General features: G+C 44.8%; 1 protein-coding gene across 2 annotated transcripts in view; it reads left to right on the forward strand.

The window, feature by feature from the left end:
• LOC149360931 (uncharacterized) overlaps positions 1-25,830 on the forward strand; it is a 98,600-nt gene that overhangs the window by 65,848 nt on the left and 6,922 nt on the right. For both annotated transcript variants that reach the window (XM_089572545.1, XM_089572544.1), the window contains 3 exons: positions 7,855-7,962; positions 10,616-10,654; positions 21,117-21,167. In XM_089572545.1, coding sequence (XP_089428671.1) covers positions 7,855-7,962; positions 10,616-10,654; positions 21,117-21,167 — 198 coding nt within the window. The remainder of the gene's footprint in view (positions 1-7,854; positions 7,963-10,615; positions 10,655-21,116; positions 21,168-25,830) is intronic.

Consider the following 25,830-nt stretch of genomic DNA (forward strand, 5'->3'; position numbering starts at 1 on the left):
CTTCCTTTCTTTCCTTCTTTCCTTCCCTTTTCCTTTCTGTCTTCTTCCCTCCTTTCCTTCTATTTTTCTTTCATTCTTCCTTTCATTGTGAACTCATTCATTTCGTTTTCCTTCCTTCCTTCCTTCCTTCATTCCTTCCTTCCTTCCTTCCTCTCATTCTTCTTTTCTTCCTTTATTTCATTCTGTCTTTCTAGCTGTCTTCTTTCTTTGTTTTCGTTCTCTATTTACTTTATACTTTCTTTTACATTTCTTCTTTCTTTCCTTCTTTCTCCCGTCATTCTTCCTTTCATTTTTTCTTTCCTTATTACTTCCTTTATTTCTTTCGGGTTCGATCCCGGCCGCGGCGGCTGAATTTCAATGAAGGCGAAATTCTAGGAGCCCGTGTACTGTGCGATGTCAGTGCACGTTAAAGAACCCCAGGTGTTCGAAATTTCCCGAGCCCTTCACTACGGTGTCTCTCATAGCCTGAGTTGCTTTCGAACGTTAAACCCCAATAAACCAAACCTTTATTTCTTTCCTTTTTATTTCTTGGTGGTGAGGTGCTGGAAGTAAGAGAATATCTCTATTTAGGGCAGGTAGTGACAGCTGATCCGGATCAACAGAAGGAAATAATTCAAGGAATAAGAACGGGGTGGAGCGCATATGTCAGGTTCTCTGAGATTATGAATGGCAGTTTATCAATATCCCGCCAGAGAAAAGTATACAACAGCTGTATCTTACCGGTACTCACCTATGGGGCAGAAACGTGGAGGCTAACAAAAAGATTTCAGCTTAAGTTAAGGACAGCGCAAAGTTAAGAGATCAGAAGCGGGCGGAGTGGGTGAGAGAACAAACGCGGGTTAATGACATCCTAGTTGACATCAAGAGGAAGAAGTGGGCTTGGGCAGGGCATGTAATGCGAAGGCAAGATAACCGCTGGTCCTTAAGGGTAACGGAGTGGATTCCAAGAGAAGGCAAGCACAGCACGGGGCGGCCGAAAGCTAGGTGGGTGGATGAGACTAAGAAGTTTGCGGGGATACGGTGGCCGCAACTGGCGAAGGACAGGGTTAATTGGAGAGACATGGGAGAGGCCTTTGCCCTGCAGTGGGCGTAGTCGGGATAGTGATGAGGATGATGATGTCTCCCTTTCATTTCTTAATTCATCATTCCTCCATTTCCTTACCTCTTTCTTTCCTCCTTCGTTTCTTTGCGGCTTCCTGCCGTTCCTTTTTTTCCTTCCTTCTTAATTTTTTCTTCATTCCTTCTGTGCCTTTGTTTCCTGTTTCGTTTCTTTCTTGCTTCCCTTCTTCCTTCCTTTGCTTCTCTTTTTCTTTTCTTCTTTTTTCTTTCTGCCTTACTTTCTTTCTTTTTTTTTCTTTTTATATGTCCTTCCTCTGCCCTTCTATCTTTCTTAGTTCCTTGCTTCATTTCCTTTTTTCTTCCTTTCATTCCTTCTTTACTTCTCTCTATCTACCTTTCCATCTTTCTTTATTCCTTTCTTTGCTTTACATGTTGCGCAGACATTTTCCTAAAAGTGGCTGAGGATAAATGCTCATTATCGCCCGGTGGCGCCTTAGCCCCCCGCTACACACCTTAAGACTGATGCGTGAATATTTTTGTTGGCATTTAGTACTTACCCCTTTCTTAGCCCTTTCTTACCCGCGGGAAGCGCTTTGTTAATAAAAAAACTCTGAGTCTTTTTCATAATTTTAAAATTGATGTAAATATCATTTATTTTTGAAATACCTGACAGGCCAATTGTAACAGAAAAAGCAGAACAGAATGCAGTAAACAGTAAAAATATTTGAACACATGAAAAAAGAAGAGTACGGTTGGTTTGGTTTGGTTTATGGGGTTTAACGTCCCAAAGCGACTAAGGCTATGAGAGACACCGTAGTGGATGGCTCCGGAAATTTCGACCACCTGGGGTTCTTTAACGTGCACTGACATCGCACAGTACACGGGCCTCTAGAATTTCTCCTCCAAAGAAATTCCAGCCGCCGCGGCCGGGATCGAACCCGCGTCTTTTGGGTCAGCAGCCGAGCACCATAGCCACTGAGCCACCGCGGCGGCAGAAGAGTACGAGACCACATGACAAGGAAATACGAAAGAAGATACGCAGTACGGGTTGAAGCACAACATTAAAATGAAATAAAATGCATGTAGGTCACGTAATTGTCAAGTACTATGATTATTACTATTTAAAAAAACAACAATCAAACAAACAACGCACATGGCTCACCAGAGCCGAAGAGTAGATTAGTCCGCAGGGTGAGGATGAAAGTTTTTTACGGTAATTTTCATTGTTGAACCTAATTTTATGCACTCATATCTTGTTTGCTGCCCAATGCTTGGTCAATAAAGTTACTGATGTTGCTACACCGACAGGCACAAACTGTGTAATATTGACACAGAGTTAGATCATGAGAAAAATCAATTTTCTGTAAACGTAAGTGAAGGGAAAAAAATTGGCGCCATCACGTTTTATTTTGATTGCAATAGTATGGCTGTAATCATTCAGACGCCGTCGATCTCCTCGGCGGCAAAAAAAAAAAAACACTTCTTCTGTTGTCCCTTGTATTCAACCGCGAAGGAAATAATCCATAGCAGTCTCATTAACCCAGAATTATCCATAAAGCGACATTATGACGTGTATAAGCGGGTGCGTTCGCGAGTCTGAATCGATTTTCTCTTCAATAGGTTGTTGCGGCGTGGAGTCTTATTTTCGCAAATCTTTGCTAGACTCACCTCAGCTCATAGGCTGAGAATGATGAAGGGCTAGTTAAGGTTATGGGAGTCTGAAAATGTGAAAAAAATTCGGTGTGTGCCTGTGCAGAGTTCTTGTCAAGCGGTACAACCCAGTCTGCTATGAAGTTCTCAGAGCTGCGTGAGGTTGCTGCCGTCAGCATGGTGAAAATCCTCTCCGCAATTCGCAATTTTATTCGTGAGATCCTGTGAATTTTATAGAATTTTTTTTTTTTTTTGCGGTATTCGCCGCACCATAGTGCGCACAGGTGACTTCGGCTGAGTGTAGAAGGTAGAGGTAGCCACCCTCGTAGATCAGAAGCGGAAGTCATTTTTATTTTTTTTTAATTTTTCATTGATGTTCTGTGTATGACTACCAAACTTCCGGTAGTGTATAAATAAATTTCAAAAAACAAGGGAGTGTGTACAGGCCGCCCCCAGGGTGTGAGAGAAATCACTGACACACAAAGAATTAAAGAGATGCTGCATTACACAGCGACTTTCTCTATAATCACCGAAACTGAATTCAGAGGGTGCGCTTATCTAAAGTTTCAATCTTTGTTTCGTGTATGTTTGCGCGGATGGCGTTATTTTGTACGTTTTATGTGCGCGTGCCAGCTGCCGCCCGCCCAGGCGGGAGGCGTGCGTGACGTCACACGCCTCGCAGCGGCCTGCTCCCGTTGCGCCGTCCTGGCATCGGTTGAGCCGTCGCGCCTGGAAGTTCAGAGTTGGCGGGATGGAAACATAAAAGAGATCGACCGCCTAGAAAGTGGCAGTGAGAGTAACGATTATGTCACTGAGATATCGAAATGGCCGTGGACTATAAAAACGGATACAACCCTCCGCCTCATCGAGCGACAGTAAAACTTGGGTTGGGCCTAGTTGGTACATGATGTTGTGAAGGAGTAGGTTGCGCAACCACGGGACGAACCACGAAGAAAAGACACAGAGACACACACAAGCGCACTAACAACTGTTTACTTCTGCCTGGGAACGCTTACTTATACACCTGGCCACGCATGCTCGAACGCAATCTATAACAACAATAGTCATGCCAAGGGCTGTTAACGCTTTGGAAGCTTTCCACATAAAGGAAAGAGCTGTAGACTGTATCAGTGACACGTCCGTCGCTCTGTACGTAGCCGAAATCAATTTTTTGCGATCGCGCCTGCGTTAACAGCCCTTGGCATGATTATTGTTGTTAAAGACTGCGTTTGAGCATGCGTGGCCAGGTGTATAAGTAAGCGTTCCCAGGAAGAAGTAAACAGTTGTTAGTGGCGCTTGTGTGTGTCTCTGTGTCTTTCTTCGTGGTTCGTCCCGTGGTTGCGCAACCTACACCTTCAATCAATCAATCAATCAATTTTATTTCCTTAAAGACCCCTTTTCAGGGGCATTACATAAGGGGTGGGTACAACGTTTGGTGCGACAAAGTAATCATGCATTATGATGATGACAAAAAGGTGTTAGCTCTGCGTGCGAAGTTCGCGGGACAGGTTATTGTTGCAATGTCAGCGGGAAGGCCATTCCAGTCCGCGGCGGTGCGTGAAAAAAATGAAGCTGCGAAGGTGACTGTGCGTGCACGTGGACGGCTGATCTGGAGTTGATGGAGAGTGCGGTGAGATATGCGTGCCGGAGGGACCATGTAGGGTGCAGTTCGTAGATGGCTGTAAAAGAACTTGTGAAATAATAAAAGACTGGCTGTGCGGCGGCGCAGCTCGAGTGGCTGTATGCCTGAAAGCGATTTCAGATATGTAACACTCGTGCTGTAATGATATGAAGAATGAATAAATCTGACTGCGCGGTTTTGCAAAATTTCTAATGCGTTGGTTAGATAAGCTTGATGTGGATGCCAAATGGGTGATGCGTATTCTAATTTCGATTTCACAAGTGTTTCGTAAGCTAATAACCTAACATGCATGGGCGCATCGTGTAGATGACGTTTTAGAAAACCAAGGGATTTGTTAGCTGAAGAAATGATGTTAGTTATATGCGTTTTCCAGGAGAGGTCAGCGCACAAGGTTACCCCTAAATATTTGTATGATTCTACTGGCAGCACGGGAACGGAGTCTATGTGATAGAAGGGCACGAGCGGGTTACGGCGGCGATGAAAAGAGAGTACGTTGCATTTGTGAGGGTTAAGCTCCATTAGCCAAATTTTACACCAATCCCGAATCTTGTTAAGGTTGTTTTGGAGAGATAATTGATCAGAATTGTTATTAACTGCTTCATAAATAACACAATCGTCAGCAAACATGCGAATTTTACAAGACACATGCGAGGGCAAATCATTTATGTATATTAAAAACAAAAGGGGACCTAGTACGGAACCTTGAGGGACGCCAGATGTTACAGGAAGGAAGCTGGAAGTGTGTTCATTTACAAAGACGGACTGAGTGCGGTTAGTTAGGAATTCTTTAATCCATGCAACAACATTAGGATCGATATTAAGGTTAGATAACTTGTATAACAGGCGTTTGTGGGGAACTTTATCGAAGGCTTTTTTAAAATCAAGAAATATAGCGTCAGTTTGCAGGTTAAGATCTAGGTTGGCATGCAAGTCATGAATAAAAAGGCTAGTTGAGTGTCGCAAGAAAAGCCTTTCCGGAACCCGTGCTGCGCAGGATGAAAAAAATTGTTCGAATCCAAGAAGGCAATGACATGGGAGAATATGACGTGTTCCATTAGCTTGCAAGGCACGCTTGTTAAAGAAATGGGGCGATAATTTAATGGAGAATTTGTGTTACCGGATTTGAAGACTGGAATGACCTTCCCATTTTTCCAGTCACGAGGAAGTTGGCCAGAAGAGAGTGACTGCTGGAATAGCAAACATAAGTAACTGGCACTGGTGAGTTTCGCATCCTTAAGAAATTTGGCGTTGACATTATCGAAACCGGCCGAAGATGAAAGTTTCATTTTATCGATTAGTGACAGAATTCCCGATGCGTTAAATTCAACAGGTGACATAACATTATAAATAAAAGTGTTTGGCACAGAAAAGGGGGCATCATATTCATTAGTGAACACTGATTTAAATGCAACATTGAACATGTGAGCACACTCTGCATGACTAAGCACGTCTCCTTCACAACAACATCGAGCGACGGCGAGTAAAACGAGCCTGTAGGATAACATTTCGCACAGGCGTGCGACCCGCAGTGGTAGTTGTGCACTTATAATCCAATTTGACATCATCCAAACTAGTTTTCCTGAATTAGATATTGAAGCATTTCTTTTGTCGAAGGTAAATCACGGCATCGCCTTCATTCATTGCTCCAGCCACACAAAAAGACGCGGGTTCGATCCCGGCCGCGGCTGCCGAATTTCGATGAAGGCGAAACTCTAGAGGTCACTGTACTGTGCGGTGTCAGTGTACGTTAAAGAACCCCAGGTGGCCGAAATTTCCGGAGCGGCTTTGGGATGTTAAACCCCCAAAAAAACCAAACCAAACACAAAAAGAGCGTCGGGGGCGCCGGGATGGGGCGGGGGAGATTTGACTTATACACCACGTAAGTTGCGCGAACAGCAAAGTGAGTGCTCGACATATAAAAGCAGCCAACTTAATTGCATCGGCGAAGCGAAAAGGTATGCAGTGGCCGTTTTCGGGACTGGCGCACTGTTATTACGCTGCCAGACTTGCGTGCGTAACTCCCACGAACGAGATCTGGCGCGCGATTCTCGTGGGCTTGGCCTCGTTGGTAGATTGTCACCGTTATTACTTTCTGATGGGCTCGGGCATGAGCCAAGAAGTTCTCCGCTCATTTTTTCTTAAAGTTCAGCATGCTCACCTGGAAAATCATTACTTGATATATTTATGTTTCTACCCGTTCAAGCATACGTACATATTGCCTGCGGGCGGTGTGGTGAATGTGGCTGCAAATTCGGAATACCAAAGAACTGTGTGTTTGTAATTTGTATTTCTCTTCCGCGTCGCATCCGAGATGACCTTCCGTCGGAGGTCGGTTGAATCAGTGAGAAAAGTGAAACTAGTGAAAATACTTCCGAACTCTCTCTTCGCAAGGAAAATACAGGTGTAATAAATGCTGCTCCGTTTTTGGCCTTCATATCCTCTGTAATTCAGCGCACTAACATGTGCTACACAGAGTGCACTCTTTTTTTTTTCTACTAAACTCTGCGGTCTTTACAAGTGGCCTGTAATTTTCATCTAGCTTAGGACCCCTTTTCGCTAAAGCGCGACTGTCAGGCTTTCGGTCTTGCGCTTTCTAGGGATTGCGAGGTGGCGCACAGCTGACGTGGAAGACAACGATGTAGCGCTTGCGATATAGGTTATCGCTCGCCATTGTGGCTATATTGACGATAACAACAACCGCTTCCTCCTGCTTGTCTCTAGGTCTCCAAGAACGTCTCCCTCACAAGTACACGTGACATTATGTTCAAAAAAGCGTCAGGTCTGAGGTACTGCCGTTTCAATGGCAGGATGAGGATTCGTAACAGAGAAAGGTCTACATCCTAGTCGCTGTCAATTCAATCGTCACGATAAAAATTCGCACCTAGAAGGTTTGTCACGAAGGCTAGCTAAGCCACACGGATCTATTCTTCAGAGCATAGCATCTTTTGGCAAGGCACGACATGGCGTGTTCCTTTCCCCACCGCACTACTCCTACAACCTTTAGCGGAACAATACTTTGGCAGCCCCACCCTTCGCCGGTCTGGCAGCCGCGTGGATCGAATTAGAGCTGAAAGGACTCCGGAGACAAGCGGCGGCACTGGCAGCACGTCCCATGCGTGGCGCGTAGCGTCCACGCAACTGCTGCAGGCACATACCGTGACTACGAAGCGGCCGGGCCGGCAGGGCGCGGAGCCAGGGGACGCGTGACGTCGCAGCTTCCAAGGAACAGTAGTTCAGGGCGCCGCCGACGGATGCACCAGTTCAAGGAAAAAATGAGGGGAGAAAGTGCTTTCCACTGGCTTCGTGCAAAAAACGATGCGGCTTCAGTCGACTTAGCAACATGAGATTTCCTTCCAGTAGAAAACTAGACGCCTAAAATTTAATGCAATATCCCTTAAAGTGTTTTGAACTGTATGCTTTTTTGGCTTATCAGAATTTAAATAATGCGCACTGGTTTCTGCTGTCTCTTATTTTGCTTGTTTGCTTTCTCTTGGGGTACGCAGACGATTCAGAACTTCCTGATGCAGTGTGCTGAGCGGCAGCAACCTGGGACATCCAACCCGCTAGTGTTCCTTATGGTGGCCTGCTCGGACACCAAGTACCTCGATGGCGTAAGTGCATGCGAATAGATACAGGGGTGCCGGCTAGAATCGTAAACGTAAACGTCTGATAATGTAGCAAGCACTTCTTTACACTTGTACACCAGTAGGTACGGACAGAAATAAAGAGTAATAAGTAATTTGGGCTCGCGAAAGCTCTGCTTATACACCAAAGAACACGGTAGTTGGGCTTTCGTAATTTTAATGACGATGGGGGTTTATGCACGATACTGTGCAGCCTGTACGCACAATGGTTTCTCATTTCGCTTTCAAGAATATCCCACCGACGCGGCTATAAACATGCGTGTGGTGGTTGAACGTAAAGGGGCTGTGGCTGAAGTATTTTCAGAGGTTTCAAGAGTTAAGGCTCCAATTACATCCAACGGGGCGCTGATTGGGATGCTGATTGCCATTTCATGTGTACATTAGCATGGACATACCGCATCCTGCTCTGTACTCTCAAGCAGCAGCTATGAAAATGCTCGTTAGAGATAAATCATAATGCGCACCCTTTCTTATGTGCACATTCCTTTTCTCCCAAAGTATAGCACAAAATACGCCTTGTTCTCGCGCTCAGGTTGGTAATAGTGCATCTGATGTGAAAGCCACGAAACATTTGACATTTCTTTTCTTTTATATCTTTTTTAGGTTTTATATCTTTTTAGGTTACTAAAGAAGCAAATCGAAGGCACGTAGTCACACGAGAATTTTGAAATCTCCCTGGCTCTCTTTTAAGCTTGGAAAGCGGAGCAGAGGTAGAGTTGCTTAAAAGAAACCAAATTAAATTGGCATCAGTAAACATTTTCCACTACTTTTGCAATTTTGCTTGCTTTATGGATAAAAGTGAGAATACCATTGTTAACCAGTCAACCTGGCACAACTAAAATATCCTAGCCTTGTCCAGAAGACAGCTTATAAAGCTGCACAAGTCAATACATCGCGTTATCATGTTCTAAATATTGGCACAAGTTAGCCATTACGGTATCATGACATGCGTTAACTTGAAAATGTCTCGATAGCCCTTTCTCTAGTCGTTTTTATCTCGGCAGGCTGTTGAGTAGGCGCTGCAGAGAAGCATTTGCTGTTGAGACTACGCCAAGTATTGTGTGTTCATCGATAATTAGGAGGCAGCGTTTGCGTCCCTCTACATGTATGGTGACTCAGGCAGCGAACAGCGCGCTTAGAGATGATGGCTACTCGCAAATGAAATAGTAAGTTCACACTCTTTAAAACCGCTCACATAGCAGCCGTCGGGAACGTCGAATCCGACGGCAGCTACGGCTGCGCTCCAGCTGACGGTTGTAAGTAGATGTGTCGATGCTAGTTCGGAGTAAATAACAATTCTCATTTTTTTTATTAATGAACAGCAGGTGCCCACGGGTTGCTTTCTAATTTATGACAACTCCGTAGCAAGCATTCTGAGTGGATCAACTGAAACGAGGACACGAATTAATATAGGCGCTAGTGATGTTACGGCTCATGAATAACGCAAACACGGCGTAAAGGTACAAAGAAGAAGAAAACCTCGTGGTTTTTTTTTATTTTTAGGAAATCTTGAGCTCTTCAACCGCAACTCATTACATGCTATACCAGAATGTGTGAGCGGTTTCCAATGAGGAGCATGTATTTTCACCAAAATGTTAAAACTGAGGGCGTATTAGTTTTCACTGGGGAGGAGAATAAAGGAAAGAAAGGCCCCAGGAAGAGGAACCGTAAACAGTCTAAGCACGAAAAATGCGTCGAAATAAAACTGGCGGCCATGTGATCGTGTAGAAGAACGCAGCCATGTGCAGTATTCTTGGACAAAAAAATTGAGTATGGAAATATTATGTGGTACTGTTATGGAAATACTGAATTTAATGGTCCATTCTCCCGACGCGTAGCGATATCCTTCTTATAAACATTTGCCACCGCTGGTATCGTGCAGTTAAGACTGCCATATAAAACCAAAGGGGAAAGTTTTTGACAGGAGCCATTTAAGACTGCCGAAAGGAGATCTGCAGATATACTGATTAGTATAGTGATATCTTGCAATATATGCACGAAATCGCGTTCATCAACTCTTTCCCAATGACAAATGCGCTTCTCCAGAATTGCTGCTACGCTACTCTATGGCGAAAACAAACTGAAGTTAATCTATTTGACAAATTTATTCAGGATAAAAACTTATACTGTACAAAGCTTAGTGCTGCTGTAAAAAGCATGTATGCGACTCTGAATACATGCTTTTATGTCATAAGTGGTGTTCAACAGCTTTAAATTTTATGGACAGAAATATTTTGCCAACGGAGTAAATTCGACAGTACTTCTATGTGGCATAAAACGAGACCCATAGATTTAACGAAATAAAACAACATAAGCTCAGTTTGTGCCCTTTCTTCGAGTTGGGTTCTTTCTTGAATCTTTCGTCTAACTGACTGGTGGTCTAGAAGAAAGTAAAAGTTTCTCTTGATCCTAATATGGCCCGCATAAAGTGGTTCGGTTTGGTTTATGGGGTTTAACGTCCCAAAGCAACTAAGGCTATGAGAGACGCCGTAGTGGAGGGCTCCGCATAAAGTGTTCTTGCAACTAATAGTGTTCTTGTCCAGCCAGATTCCATGTAGTTTTTACGTCCTGAAACTGTTTGGCTTATTGTTATTCTTTCATTCTTCCTTTCTGACTACAGACGGCCTACTGCATGTTTGACCAAGAGGAAGCTATTTTCGTAAGTTGCGTTAAATCCGAACCTATCCATATCTCATTGCGTTCTCCTAAAATGGCACTACTCGGTAGTGCGTAGTAACATATATGAAGCGGCAAATATCCTTGTGCGCTACGTAGAAAAAGCCAGGAAATATTAGACTAAAGATAGATACTACCAAGCTGTCAGTGTGGTAGCTGAGTTTTTAAAATCTGATTTTAGGCAGACGAGCTAAGGACGCGAAATGCGATTAAAATGACCAACAACGAGCTCAGTGGCAGTCCTTGATGCTAGTTTTCTTGACGTCAGTCAGTTTTTCTGATAGTTGCAATTTTTTCTGGTCATTGGCGACGTGCGCGTTTGGCGCTGAAACCGCCGATGAAGATGTATTAAATTGTCAAAAAAAAACTGAACGTGAAAGACTTAGTCGAAGACGCACCGGACGTGTTAGGATGGCATCACTAGCCTCACCTGAGCTCCATATTCTTACTCAGACTGCGGGATGATTCACGCAGACAGCTCATCGATAGTGTCATTACAAAAGAACACTTCCTCCATAAGAAGAGATGATGTAGCCAGCTGTGTTTCATGATGCTAACATTTTACAGCGACAGTTGTTAAGGCCTGGTTTTTGGTCTGCTTGAAACCGATGTTGATCAAAGATGAAGGAGTGCGAAGAAGAAGAGCGAGAAAACGCAAGTACAACGCAGCGCTCTCATAGGTGGAGACACAGCGACGTTAGCTCTGACGTCACGTATGGCTTACGAGCACGTCAAATACCTCGCAGGGTGCCGCTGCCCCCTCCCTTCATCCCCTCTCCTCTATTCCTGGGTTTTTTCCCTACCTCCACCCGTCACATCGGGTGCCCGCCTTATACTCACGAATCAGTGGCCCTGCGTAGCAGTGAGCGCCACATGGTCGCACGAGAGACGCATGCCTGCAGGCACCCCCACATCCACGTTGTGGGGTTTCAATTGGGGTCGAGATAAATACGTTTCCCACGTTTAACTTCGGCTGACACAGTTCAAAGCCGCGCGGACCCCACCCCGTGATAGCGTACTCTACCGAGCGCACGCCGACCGCGGCGCGCCTTGCTCGGGGGGAACAAAGGAACGACACTGTGGCTGACACAAACAAGGCATTTATTGCTGCAACAACAATAACGCCAGCTAACAACACAATACAGTGGGAAATCGAGGACGACCGACCCACCAGCACAGTTACGAGCGAACGTTCGCCCACGCTAGGGCAGGGGGAAACTCCGAGGCCAGACGGGACGAGCTTGTGGGAGCATGTTCCAAACACGAGGCCTCGCGCCCGCTGGCGAAGAGTGGAATTCCGCGTCAACACGTCCGTGCGCGCCGAAATCCCGATCCGAAGACTGCAGTCTGTCCGGCGGGCGCGCGCAGCAGTCATTCCATCCATGGCGCTCGTGGCGCTGCGACACCGATACCCTCCCTTGTTAGTTAAGGTGACTAACCATGCTAAGGAGGGTGCATCGCGGGGAAGCCAACCAAAAGGGGAAGATGAGGGGCAAAGTCGCACTAGCACTCTCAGCGGAAAGTATTCGCTAAGCCCACCCAAGGACCTAATGTCAGTCGAAGGGCGCAAACGCTAGAAACAAACATTCACATGGCCGCAATAGTAAAAATCCAGCGATTTTTTCTAAATAATTCATTAAGAAAAAACAGTTGTTTTTGACTTGATTATGTATCGTACGTCGTCGAGACCACTTTCTCTAAGTTATTTGCGCATAAAATTGCAAACTATCCGAAGAATCAGAAGACCAATGCAAATTAAAGACTCCACCTTCTCAAATAATAAGAACTTGGTACCCCTGTCATACGAGCACCGCAAAGGCCTTTGAAAATCCGTTCCTCACTTTTAAAGGCGGACGATACGCAGCTACTTGGCACTAGTTTTGCGTCCTTGTCACTGACGGCCTTCAAGGCGAAGGCACCTGCCCGGGACATCTGCAGCCCAAAGAGCGCCCTGCGAGCACGATTGATCGCAGTGCCATCCAACACATCTCAGAAAATAAAAACAAAAAAGAAAAACTAGGCCTCTGGAAAAGAGTTTAATACTCTTGCTTTCTGGACGGCAGGTATGATTCATGCTCAAAATTGAAGGTAGTAAAAAAGTTTGAATATCACGACAGAGAAAAATTGGAGGACGCTTAAGCTTCACCTTTAAGAGGGAAACGCGATAGCGCGTTGCAGGTGGTGATGTTGTAAATAAACGCATTTTTCATTTGTTTCCATTGTTTCACTTAATTAGTTATCAATTACACATGCTCTCTAATTTTTTTAAAACAACCCGACTGTCGAGCTAAGCGGCGGAGTTCTGCTTTACTGGCGCCTCGATAGGTTGCATGTTCCAGGAAAAGTGTGCGGTCCGCTGAGTCGGGCTCTGGCGAGCACTGGGCTCCGCCCACTTGTATGCACAGTGCCATTGCAGTGGTATTGGTCGAAATTGGGCGAGAGCAGATTTACTAAAGCTCCGCCTAGTTATCGAAGGGTTTATAACCCGCTTCAAACAAAGAGCGAAGGAAGGAGCGGCCTAGCCGCATTGGATATTTATTTTTAGCATTCTGGCACCTTTGAGCCCCCCTCTTTATAATTTTTTCACTTCTTGTATTTAATTTCTTAATCACTTAATTACAACAACTTCATTAACTTGTCATCGCCTAGCACGCACCAATCAATCATCAATCAGCAGAGCCACAAGTTACCATGATAGGGTTTTTTTTTTCGTAGCGCCCGATCATCTCCCACACGCGGTGCCGACTGCTACTACGCCGACGTCTTTTCGACCGGACGAGCTGCATGCGCTGTTGCGTAAAACCTGCTGCTCCTGATTCCAGAACCCATCAGTGTTTTTTTTTTACAGAGGGAAGAAGGATTAAATTCTAAGGTGCACGCATGATTAAAATACTCCACTCTTGCTTTACAACTTTCACTTCAGTGACCTTATGCACCGTAATGGGTGCCAGAACTCAGACTGCTTCACCTTCGGCCTCTACCATGTAATACCTTTCTGGCTGATACTTCGAGGTTTTCTTCCTTAGGTGAAAATAGGTGCACTTCCTCTGTAGGACTTCGATGGGAGTCACGTTACACGGGTATTAATTGCTTTGGGGAGAGGCAATACCTTTGTGTCATCACTTTTAGCTGTGTGAGCTGGCTGTGGGCTTGTGTAATAAGAAGGCGCGAACATGAAAGACGCACTCAGGAGACGACGTTAACAGGGAGAGCGCACATATTCAGCTGATTTTTATCGCCTCCGTGTGCCAGCTTGTCTCGAGTGGTTTTTTTTAGAAGGTCCAATATTTTAAAAAAAATGCATCTTACTTTAGATTTCTTTAGCCCTGGGGCTATATTGGGTTCTATGGCGGGCACCAGGCAACAGGCAAAATGGTTTAATTGCTTCTCTAAAGAACTAAATAAGTTAAGCAACTATCGTATTTTTTATTTATCGATTATGTTTTAGGAGCACAATTGCAATATAATTACAGTTCATTGCAATGACTAACGTTAAAATTAATTCACGATTTAACAAGGCCCTTCATCGATTACGAAATAAATAGAAGCGCCTGCACAGAAAAGCCAAATCTGCTCCCTCTCCGTCCTGTTAGGCACAAACAGTTTCTGAAAACATACTTTTCTCCTATTACCGCTGCCAGAAACAAATAATTTACTCGCAATCTCCCGTAGCTACTACATACTAGTCCAAAGAAATTTTGGTAAACTGTACCATATCTCCTGAAAGCAAACGAGACCATATACAACTAAAAAATACTTGTGGCTTGCCACTAGCTTACACTCAAAGCCCAAACGCGTTAAATGGATATCTTGCATGTGTTTACTGAGGAAGATTATTTCAGCATGCCATTTTTTTCCGATTGTATCTAGCCATTCATACAGCTCGTCACCATTAGTGCTCAGGATATTGCATCACTAATTAAAAACTTTGTTATCTGTCGGACCGGACAACATAAACTCGATTATTCTTAAGAGCACTACTTGAATTTCCAGTCATATTTTGTGCCATTTATTTCAGCAATCATCATCTTCCGGAGAACTGCCTACTTACTAGAAAGTAGCCAAGGTCATCTCTCTCTTCAAAACGGCCAACAAAAACTCACCTGATAATGATCGGTTTATTTCGTTATCACCCATATGCTGCCAAATACTTGAACATATTATCGCTTTTTCAATTTACAAGCAGCTGGAATGAAATGACAATTTGATACCAAGTTACCTCAATTTACCATTGACTTCATTCTAACATAGATAACCAGCAAACAGACTGCATTTCTATAGTTTTCTAAAGCATTGGACACAGTTGCACACAGCAACCTGTTTACTAAATTATCTACCCTTTCTCTTGATTGTCTCAAATTACCTTGGCTTCGCAACTTTCTTTCATTTCGTGAACAATTCGCAGTTGCAAACAGCTATTTCCCACCACTATGAGACGTATCCCCAGGAGCACCACATGGAACCATACTCGTATCCTTGCATCTTATAATTTACATTAACGTTAAAGCGGACCTTCTCTCTATCACTTCATCCCGTTTACGTCTTTTTGCAGATGACGTTGTTTGCCGTAAGATCACTTATATATGAACCTACGACATTCAAAACGATCTTCAGACTGTTGTTGATTGTTGTAAAAACTGGAAGATGATTCTAGTCTAACAGATGTAAATCTTCTATGACTTTCACCGCAAGCATGATATCTCTAACTTCAACTACTCTACAAATAATATCTTCCTATCCAAGGTTATGTCATCAGAAGGTTATGTCAGAATTCCGTTCACACCGACCCTTTCATCCTATTGTCACATTTTTACAGTCTACAACAAAGCATCGAAGACATTAGGTTTCATAAGTCGAAACCTGCGAAACTCGCCTAGCTTCATTCGCAAACTCGAATATCTAAGGTTTGTTCGCACAAATTTGGAAATCGCATGATCTATAATGATCTTCCCATCAAAAATATCTTAGAAATGCCTGAGTTCACTCAAAGCAGGGGGGCCAGGTACATTTTGACACATTACGGTCCCTCACAGCCGTCTCCCAGCTTAAAAAGCGTAATGATATACACATACATGAAATGCGGCGTTCAATTTCGCTTTTCTCTTTATTTCATGAACATGGTAACCGCTACCTTTCGTTTCAGCGTCTCGGATCACCTCCCCGAACTTCGCGGCACTTATATAATCCTCTCAAATTCAACCGCATATATACGGCAAAACTCACTCATTTAATTCACCTGCCTTTCCTTGAGCAAATAAGCTCTGGAATGATGTTCCTGACAGCATAATCTCTTTCTCTAAACCTGGAGACTTGAAAAAGCACCTACGTATGCGTTTATCGCTTTGTATTGTTCCAAATTTTGTACTATGGTTTCCGCTGCTCTTAATATTTGTTTCTTATGTACCGCTGTTCTTATTCCACCTGGTTGCACTTTTTCACATATTTAGGTTTGGACTTTCTTCCTGGTTTCTATTTTGGTGTTCAGAGTTACTTTTATTCCCTTCCTGCTAAACTTTGCATTCCTACAGTGTAATTGCTTTGTAACGCGTCCAGTGCACCGTTATTCTGGTTTATTATTTCTGCATGTTTGTTTTCTTCGATATTCCCCTTGATACAATGGTTCTCAAGGCCTGTGAGGTAAAAGTAAATAAATAAATAAATAAAGAGAGTGCTGCCAAGAAAAAAAAGTTAAGTTAATTTCAGCGTGTGTTATGAGGTAAGAAGTCACCCTGGTAGTCTGCTTCACACTCCAACTCAGTGCCAATGAGCGCCTCTGACGTCGGTCGCTGAGCCCTGCGCTTTGCATCACACTGCTGACGCCACCTGATGCCCAGACGGGCGGGCCGGGCGGCGGTATAGCTGCCAGTTTCGCTTCGCGCCGCGCCTGCGGAGGTTACCACTGCGTCGGAACATAATGCGTGCTCTCACTGTGCTTTCAATACACCTCAAGACACCTGCAAGGTAGTTATCGTCTGTTGCAGCGGCAGAAAGAACGGTTAAAGTAATTTGCAACCGCTGAGCGCGCGACGTGAGCTGCTTTTGCATACCCAGAGCTTTTTATTCGCTGAACTGTGCCCAAGCACCACGCATGTTTCAGCCGTCTTGACACCCTGGATGGAAAAGCTGAGCGTAAAGCCTCTGTGTGAGAATACCTATTGCAAACTGTGATTTTGCCACAGCTTCAGGCCGATGCAGATACTTTCTGCTCAAAGAATTTATTCCGCTCGAGAAAATAAAAAATGCGAAATGTTTCGATAATTGAGCTTTCAACCAATGTTAACGGACTGAATTGAGCTCGAAGTGAGGCATTAGGGGCTCACGACTAACTTATTTACAGCGCATCTAACGTTCAGTGCGTGATGCATTTCGCTACTGAAATAGGTTTTCTTAATCGCTTGCCACCCGCCGCGGTGGCTCAGTGGTTATGGCGCTCTGCTACCAAGCTCCTGTTTTGGGTTCGAACCCGGCCTCGGCGGCCGCGTTTCGCTGGAGGGTAAAAGGTGAAAGGCGCGCCTGTGCCGTGCGACGTCAGTGCACGTTAAAGATCACTGTTAAAGATTTATGTGCGGTAACCCTCCCCCGTGGTCTTACCCGTGCAGAGGAGGTTTCACTTCGGAGGATCCGGGTCGGGGTTGCCCAAAACTCCGGTCATGACACGAAACTCGCCGCCATTCGAAGGTTTATATCCCCGCCCCGGGTGTCCAGTATGCAAAAACCGAAATCCTGAGGCCGACATTCACCACCTGCTGTGGGTTTGCCCGGCGCTGAAGCCGACAAAAATTCGGCCTCTGGCGGCTTGCGAAAGTCTTTCTCGCCCAATATTAGTGCTTCATACACCCCTTGGACACAAGGAGATCATCGTTCACTCCTCAATTTCATTAGATCAGCGAACATTTTCTGATTTATCTAGGCAGCCTCATCAATCATTACGTACCGTTTTACGCCCTGAGGCAATCAACATCGCTAAAAAAAAAGATCACCAGGTCGTCTAAATTATTCCAAAGCCCTCCATTACGTCACCTCTTTCTTCTTTCACTTCCGCCTTCCTCTCTTTCCTTATGGAGTGGTTCGGGTGTACACCGAGTTGTCAGGCAATTACTGCACCATTTCGTTCATCAAAAAGCAATTTTTAATCGCTTGCTACAGTAAACTTGCCTATATGAAAAAACTTGCCGCAAACACGGAAGCCAACCGCCACCGAAACCAATGTGCATAGGTGATGTTTTTTTTTAATTTTTGGCGTTCATCAGTGGAGGATTAATAGGGTAAATATTGAAAGGTAATTGATTAGAAAGCAGAAAAAAAACACCGCATCCCGCCGGTGGGATCCGAACACACGACCTCCTAATTTCATTTCCGGTGCTCTAGCAACTGAAATACACCGACTGTTATCCAATCTTTTGCCTTCAGGTTATTTACGTGTACTGGTAGCTAACCTTGAGTGTGTTTTCCAGCGCCACCATCATCCATAGCGGTGGACGCACAACGACCTCTATTACAGCGAATGCCACGTCGTAGAGCACCGGACGCGAAATTCGGAGGTCGCTGGTTCGGCTCCCACCGACGGCATTTGGTTGTTTTTTATTTCTGCTTCCTAATCAGTTATCTTTAAATGTTTATCCTATTACTCTCGCACTGATGAACACCAGACATTAAAAAAAATCCCCTAGACTCCTTTGGTTACGGTGGCTGTTGGCTTCCGCCATGTGTGTCAAACGAGCCTCTCTTTTCTCTTTCCTTATCTGCTACTTACCGAAAGTTTTTTTTTAAGCGAACGTCCCTATCATGGTTGATGTGTCTGCTTAGGGCACAACCTAAGCAGACATATTCTCTTACTACCTCCAACACCTCGGTAACAATTGCGAACTGCTGCTCTCTTGCTAGGCTGTTGAAGATGAATTTGGTTTCCAGTATGTTAAATATAAGACCTACCGTTCTGCTCTGCCTGTCTAGCTCATTGATCGTGCTTGCAGTTATGTCTTGAGTGGCTTAGAAAGGTAATGACGTCAGCGAATTGCAGATTACTTAGGTATTCTTCATTAACTCTTTTCCACAACTGTTATCATTTCATGCCCTGGATTACATCATGCAAACAATAGCATTGGCGAGGTCGTGTCTCCTTGCCTTAGTAGAATTTTATTGCTGACTTCTGGAGGGCTATCGTATTTCTGTGGTAGCTATAGATATCTGCCAATATTTTCATATAACACTCTTCTACACCCTGATTCAGCAAAGCCTGCATGAGAGCTGACGTTTCCACTGAGTCAAATGCTTTCTTGCAATAGGCGTTGGTTATATTCTCCGCTTCTATCACCGGTCGGTCAGTCACAGTCAGTAAGTTCAGGTGACGGTTGTATTAATGCTGATTTGATGCCCCGGCAGTCCAGCGTCCCAGTGCCCAGCGCCAATCATGCCGATGCTCCAGTATCATGACCCATGTTGGTCAGGGCCATGTTACCACCGGCCGACCTCTCCACCTTTCCCTCATTAAAAATCCTTTCTCTCTCCATGTTGGTCCAAAAAACAGATACAGCACTGGGACACTAAGTGCAATGGCAATAAAGTATTTTTATACAACTTCTGGTTTGTACTATAGTTTGGAATGATCATGTATAAGTCTTCAAGAAAATGTTTCACAGACATTTCCTAAAAAGTGGTTGGCTTAGCCCAGTTGGAAAGCGAATTTCAGTGACAGCTCGGGAGGGGAAAAATGGTGATGCCAATGAAAGTGTAGGGTTGGCGTGAGTCCGTCTTGAAACTGACGGTCACCCATCCATACATTCTTGCACATATATGGCGGCACGCTGGTGCGCCGTTGACAGTGTTGGTGTAGCCGGATGCAATGAGGAGACAACGGGTGCGAGGGTTCGAATCAGGGCTGTGGGGTGAGGTTGGGCGTTGCGTTTTTACAGCGCTGATGGAGTGCTGAGGACAAACTTAAATTTCCGGTTTACTGAGGTGACTTCCGGTTTAGTGAGGCGATTTTTCAGATTGCATTAAATAGTGGTTTCGGGTTTTGGCGATGCGTCGTGCGCGGACAGGGCCAGCGACACGGTTCGAATGACAGCCATACAACTTTCGGTGCCAAAGAAATAGATCCATCTCTCTATTGAGATAAGTCTTGTGATTTAGGTGCATGACTATTCATTTCAAGAGGAAGACGATGCACTGTTTCTCGAGTAGACTTTCGCTCGAGTAGACTTTCGCATTTTACGCACTTTTTAAGGCCCCGCCCTAATGCGGCATGTCGCATTAGGGCGGGGCCTTAAAAAGTGCGTACAGTTGCTCGAAGAAACGGAAAACGCCGCCGGCACTTTCGTCTGCGATGCTTTCATTCACTACGAGAAGCGACAATTTACCACTGCTGATTCACTAGCAGCAGTAGTTTGGTATCTTTGATTAGTAGTTGTTAATTATAGCAGACATGATTATTTTTTATTTCAAGCAGCATATTGTACATACTACAGTCAATGAGTACTTATAATGCCATCTCGTCGCCACGGCAACGTCTGCTTCATCGACTGTTTACGACGGTGCAAAGTAAGTTCGCATGGCGAGCGGCAGCCCGGCTCAGCAGACGGTAATTTGACCGCGCTGCAAGAATCCCTGCTTCGCTGCTGCTCGCTCCGCTGGAGTGCGAGGAAAGGAGACCCAGTGTTGTGGTGTGCCGACTCGCAGGATAGCCGTGGCGACATGGAAAAGCTTCGTCGGTAAAAGCAAACGAGTCGCGGTGTCCGCATACACGGCAGACTTCTTCGCGGCTCAAAAAAACAGGCAAGGAGAGTGGGATCCATGGCGTCTAGTATCAATTTCCTAGCCCGTCGCTCGCACGAATCGCTCCAGCGCATTCCGTTGTTCGACTAAGTGTAGTAAATTGGGGCGACGTCACGATGACGTAGCAGGAAGGCGGATCCGTGTCGTCATGCCGCCGTCACCGCGGCTCGAGCCAATCAGCGAAGAGCGAAGGCGACATGTCGCAAAACGCGACATGTGACGAGTATTCTATTACCACTGCAGCATTTAGGAATGCCGTAGTGGTTAATTACAGCTTTCAGGGAATGCGAGCTGTGGTGTAAAACGCTTCTTTCGCGCAGTATAAAAGCGCAACAGGAGAGAAGTGTTGGTGCCAAGCGTGCGTTCCTCCCATTAAGCCTACTTCTTTTGGGGGATTTAGAATATATCAGTTTATATGCAGGCTGTGTGGTTGTTACCATCACTGCGTGCTATGCAAACAATCGGCCTTCGAATTTCTACCATTGGAGATGTTGTGTACACGTGGCAATCCTCGACAGCTGCTAAGAGCAAAGGAATATACCATATGGTGCATGGCGTGCGGAATAATTAGACCAACTTTGAAGGGCCTTAAATATTTGTCCTGAATTTTGCAGAAGTGCTCTATATTCATTAAATGCGTTATGATACAACCTTCTCCCTCATCTACGCAGAAAAAGCTCAACCTTCCCCCTGCGGAAAGAGAAGTCGGTGACCTTGTGTTTGTAAGTGCTTCCCTGGTAAGGTTTTACAACTTCATGCATTTCTCGAAACGCTTTTTTTTTTCACGAAACCAGTAATCTTTGTACACAAGGCTTATTCCCGCATTTCACAGCCTAGGATAGAATTTTCAACAATGTTCATCTGCTTTCTCTACAATTCTAATATCAAGGTAAGTGACGGAAACATCATAGCACCGATTCTTTCTTGTTAATGCAACTTGAACAATGTAATGGCATATTTTTGTAAATTCGGAACTTCGATTCAGAAGAGGGCTGATGCGGGTTGAGGTTGAAAGTTTTTGACAGTTTAGAACCGATTTCAAGGAATATACACCAATAGATCCCATGGTACAAGGCCTTAGGCAGACTTCTAATTTAAATATAAGTAAAATTCTATAACCGCCTATACAGTGCATGTAATGCAGGGACCAAAGACAAAGCGAACGATACAGAGTAAATGTGTATCGCGTTCCCTTTGTCCCGTCTTAAGCGCTGTGACATCCTTCCGCAAAGCTTTGATATCTTACATTTTTCGCAGTATTGGTAATCATGCATCTCTGAATAATCCGAAAAAGAGTTTTGACGCAGGAACTTTTAATGTGTTATACAGGGGACCCGTAAAAGTGGTTAATAAACTGTAGGATAATCTGCCTCTATACTTCGTAGCAGTTTTGTAATGCTGCAGCAAATTAAAAAAAAATTGATTCCGAATAGACAGGTTGAAAAGAAACCGACCATGAATTCTTAGAATACCAGTCAACATCCACCGCGTGGCAAAATGTATATTCAGTAGTCAGAAATCAAGTATGCATCCTAACATGAGTTTTCGTTTTGTTTCTATCCCTATTGGTCTCCAGGGTCTCTACTCTCCTGTCTTGCGCAGCGCTTAAACACGTTGACGGGTCAAGAGCGCATGGGCTTTGTATAGATTCAGCAAACAAAGATTATTTTGCCATTACCTTCCGCTCCGACGCATTCTTAAGCATAAACAGTAGAAGTCTTGATTCGATAAAGGCATCATTTCTGAGCCATCATTTCTTAAACCCAAATGAGGCGTTAAAAACAGGCAGCATCTACTGTTTTCAGCGCGTTTCAAGACGTCTCTCTACCGCAAGCCTTCCACGCACAGCTTTCTGCGACTGCATTGCAAAAGAGTGGGATGGATATAAAGGCATTCCTAGCAACAGTTACAGCCATTTCCAGGTCCCCGATGCACGCAGCCGAAACAGGAAACTGGGAGCTGGTTAGATCATTGGTGAATGGCCGACTCGCTATCAGGTGGCGTTGCCAGGTTTCATTCCCTTGACTAAACGAAACACCTGGACAAGTGGTAATGATGCTCTTAATAGGGCTTTATTGTTCGTCTTTCGAAGCAACTTAGAGGGAAGAAGTGATTCGCTCCTTGAAAGCTTGGCATTGTATAAAACCCATCTTTTGTCTCGAAAATACCACGCTGAAAACAGAATAATTAACGACCTTTTTTGCTTTTAAGAAACGTTAATTCTGAGAAAGATGCAAAAAAAAAATGGGCGCTGAATTAGTTGCGCACCACTTCAGTATTCACTCCGGTTTCGGTTCGAGGCTCGGTTTTAAAGTCAAGCAAGCTTTAGGCAATGATCAGCGAAATCGAACTTAAGCTCCGCCTTAAAGGAATGACGCGATAGCGGTATTGCGTTAATAGAGAGCGATAGTGTATCGTTCCCTGGTTTACGTTACCGTTTACAAGCGCGCCCATTACTACGCCCATTGCCGGGCCGCTAGCTCTTTGCGCAATCTCTTTTAGCGTTGCGGAGAGTTAGCGTTAAGTTAACAAACATGGCGGCACCCTGCACGGCCGCTTCGGGCCAAACACACCCTCGCTGCCGCATTCTTCGGCGCCGTTTCCCGCTCTAAATGAGGGCATTCGCTTTTAATTGGCTTATTTTCACTCATACGTAAAGGTTAAGCTAGCCCATGTTTTTGAGATAATTCAGCGATTTTCGAGCAGTTAGCCTAACTATCCACGTGAATGGCCAAAATAGCAAAGACAGCACTGTAATTTTTGTGCCAGCTTTATCATTTCCCTCTATTCTTACATTTTTACCCCTTTAAACGCAAAAAGTCTGTAGTAATGCTAATCATAATCACCACTAAATGCAGAAAAAAGTTTCTCCACTAGAGTTCAAACGCTTTGACTTACTGTCACTAGATGGCGCTATGTTTACATGTTTATGCACAGCTATGCACAGGTGGCTATGCACAGGTGGCAGCTGGGAATTCGAGAGGCGGTACTGAGAAGGGGTCCGAGCTATTTCCAGGAAATGAGGGCACAGTCGCTGATAAGAGGCAGCAAGATCTGGAAGTTAGGAGGGAGTGGCAGAATACCCTAGTGCTTATCGCTGGTGACTCAAACATGGGGCGCTGCAAAAGAGCTATTCTGGACCGGGTGAAAGGTGATAGGCGGGTAGCAGTCGGGGTGTTTCCAGGAAAGACAATGGACGATGTCCTGAGAGCGACTAAAAGTGAACTTTCCGAGAAGGCTGCAAGGCGTAACTTGGTAGTGGTAGCGGCGGGGCTAAATGATGTCCTGAATGGTAACGCCGCACAAGTAGGGAAAACATTAGCTGAGGGAGTTGACGGTATAAGGGCGATAGCACAGCAAGCGCAGATCGTGGTGTGTACAGTGCCGGAGGTACAAGGAAGGAATGCAGAGGTTGCTAAAGACGTTGTGAATCTTAATCGCGAGATAAGGCAGTTAGGCCTCGAGAAAGGCTTTGAGGTGGTAGAAATAAACAAGGAAGTGCACAGGGCAGGTTCGGGCAGAGACTTTGGACGAGATGGCATCCATTTCAGTGGAAGGGTAGGAGAAGAGATAGGCAGGCGCCTGGGAGGCCGAGCGGTAGCTTTTTTAGGGGGTCCACGGTGGCTCAGGGCGTAGGTGTAAGGAGAAGCGATGTAAATGTAACAATGGCGGCTGATCCCAACAAAATGGCCACTAGGAGGCCCAGAAAGAAAACTACGAAAAAGAAATTTAACGCCAGGATCAGTTACATAAACATGCAAGGGGGTAGAAAGAGAGCGAAATGGCTAGAAATAGAACAGCAGTTAAAGGACGAAGCAGTAGGTGTGTACGCTCTATGCGAGACACATCTGAGGGATCTAGAAGATCCACCTTTCATCGATGGCTATGTCTGGGAAGGTGCAACAGAACAACAACGGAGAAGAAGGGAGGAGGAGTAGGTATGCTGTTACATCAAGGAACAAATTGGCAAAGAATGAAATCAACTTGCAAAGAACATGTTTGGGTATCAGGTACAATTGCTGGCAAAAGGACATGGCTAGGGGTAGTTTATTTAGGGACCGGGGACAAATGCAGGCAAGAAAACAAGGATCTAGTTAAGTGCCTCAATGACGATATAAAGCAGATTGGAGACGGTGTCGATATTATTTTGCTTGGAGACATGAACGGCCACATCGAGGATCTGGGTGGATACACAGATTGTAACGGGAAGTTAATGCTAGACTTGTGTGAGCGGCACAACTTTGTTATTGTCAATAGAGAAACTAAATGTGAGGGACAAATCACGTGGGAATCCCGTAACAGGCAAACAACCATTGACTACTGTCTAATGTCGCAGGGCATCTATAGCAAGCTCGCAATAATGGAAATAGACGAAGAGGGGAAGGAAAGCCTAGGAAGTGATCATAAACGTATTAGTCTACAGTTGGGAGCCCTAGTCAAAAGAGAAATGCAACGAAGTCCAAAAGACAACGCAAAATTAAATGATGAACAAATAGCGCTAATATCAGCCGATATAGAAGAAGTAATTGAGAAACGCCACATGGAAAATTGGGATTATAATCAGTTGGAACTGCTCATCGCTACAAAAATGAAACAAGTGAAAGGAGTTAACCGCTGGAGAGGAAAGAGGAAGCCACGAAGCTGGTGGAATATGGAAATTAAGGAGGCCATCGAACAACGACGGGTGGCTTCAAGGGAACACAGAGAAGCAAAGAGGGCGCAGTTATCTGTAGAGGAAATAGGAAAAAAATGGGAATCTTATCGACAAAAGAAACAGCAAGTTCAGGTCCTAGTCCAGGCTAAAATAAAGCAGTCCTCTGATAAATGGCTGGCTGAAGTTCGCGAGGCAAATAAAGGGGGGCCAAGAAAATTCTGGAACCATATAAGCTGGTTGGGAAAAACAAATCAAAGAAAGCAGGAACAGATTATAGATGCTGAGGGAAAATGTTTGGAGGGAGACGATGCTGTGGACTACATTACGTCATTTATAGCTGCGTCTTTTAGCGACGCCAATGGGGTAATCTCCCCAAGTGAGGCGGCAACACAGGACAGCACAAAAGAGAACAGCTTAGAACTGACTAGTCTTAACTGGGAAAAGGCGGAAGCGAATATTCCTAAAACCACATCCGCAGGGACAGACGAAATTCCAATTAAGCAGATTAATGAACTTGGCCCAAGAAGCAAGGACGCGCTGATAAAAGCACTGGAGGCAGTCATAACAAATCGGCAAATTCCGCACAGCTGGAGACAGAGTAAAATGAATTTGATTTATAAAGGGAAAGGAGATAAGATGAACATAAAATCCTTCCGTCCGATTACGATAACATCTGTTATGTACAGGCTGGCAATGCAGGCGGTGAAATTAAAAATGCAGTCATGGGTAGA

Source organism: Amblyomma mixtum, chromosome 2, assembly GCF_055824585.1.
Source record: "Amblyomma mixtum isolate Tamu chromosome 2, ASM5582458v1, whole genome shotgun sequence".
In the NCBI taxonomy this organism is placed as follows: Eukaryota; Metazoa; Arthropoda; class Arachnida; order Ixodida; family Ixodidae; genus Amblyomma; species Amblyomma mixtum.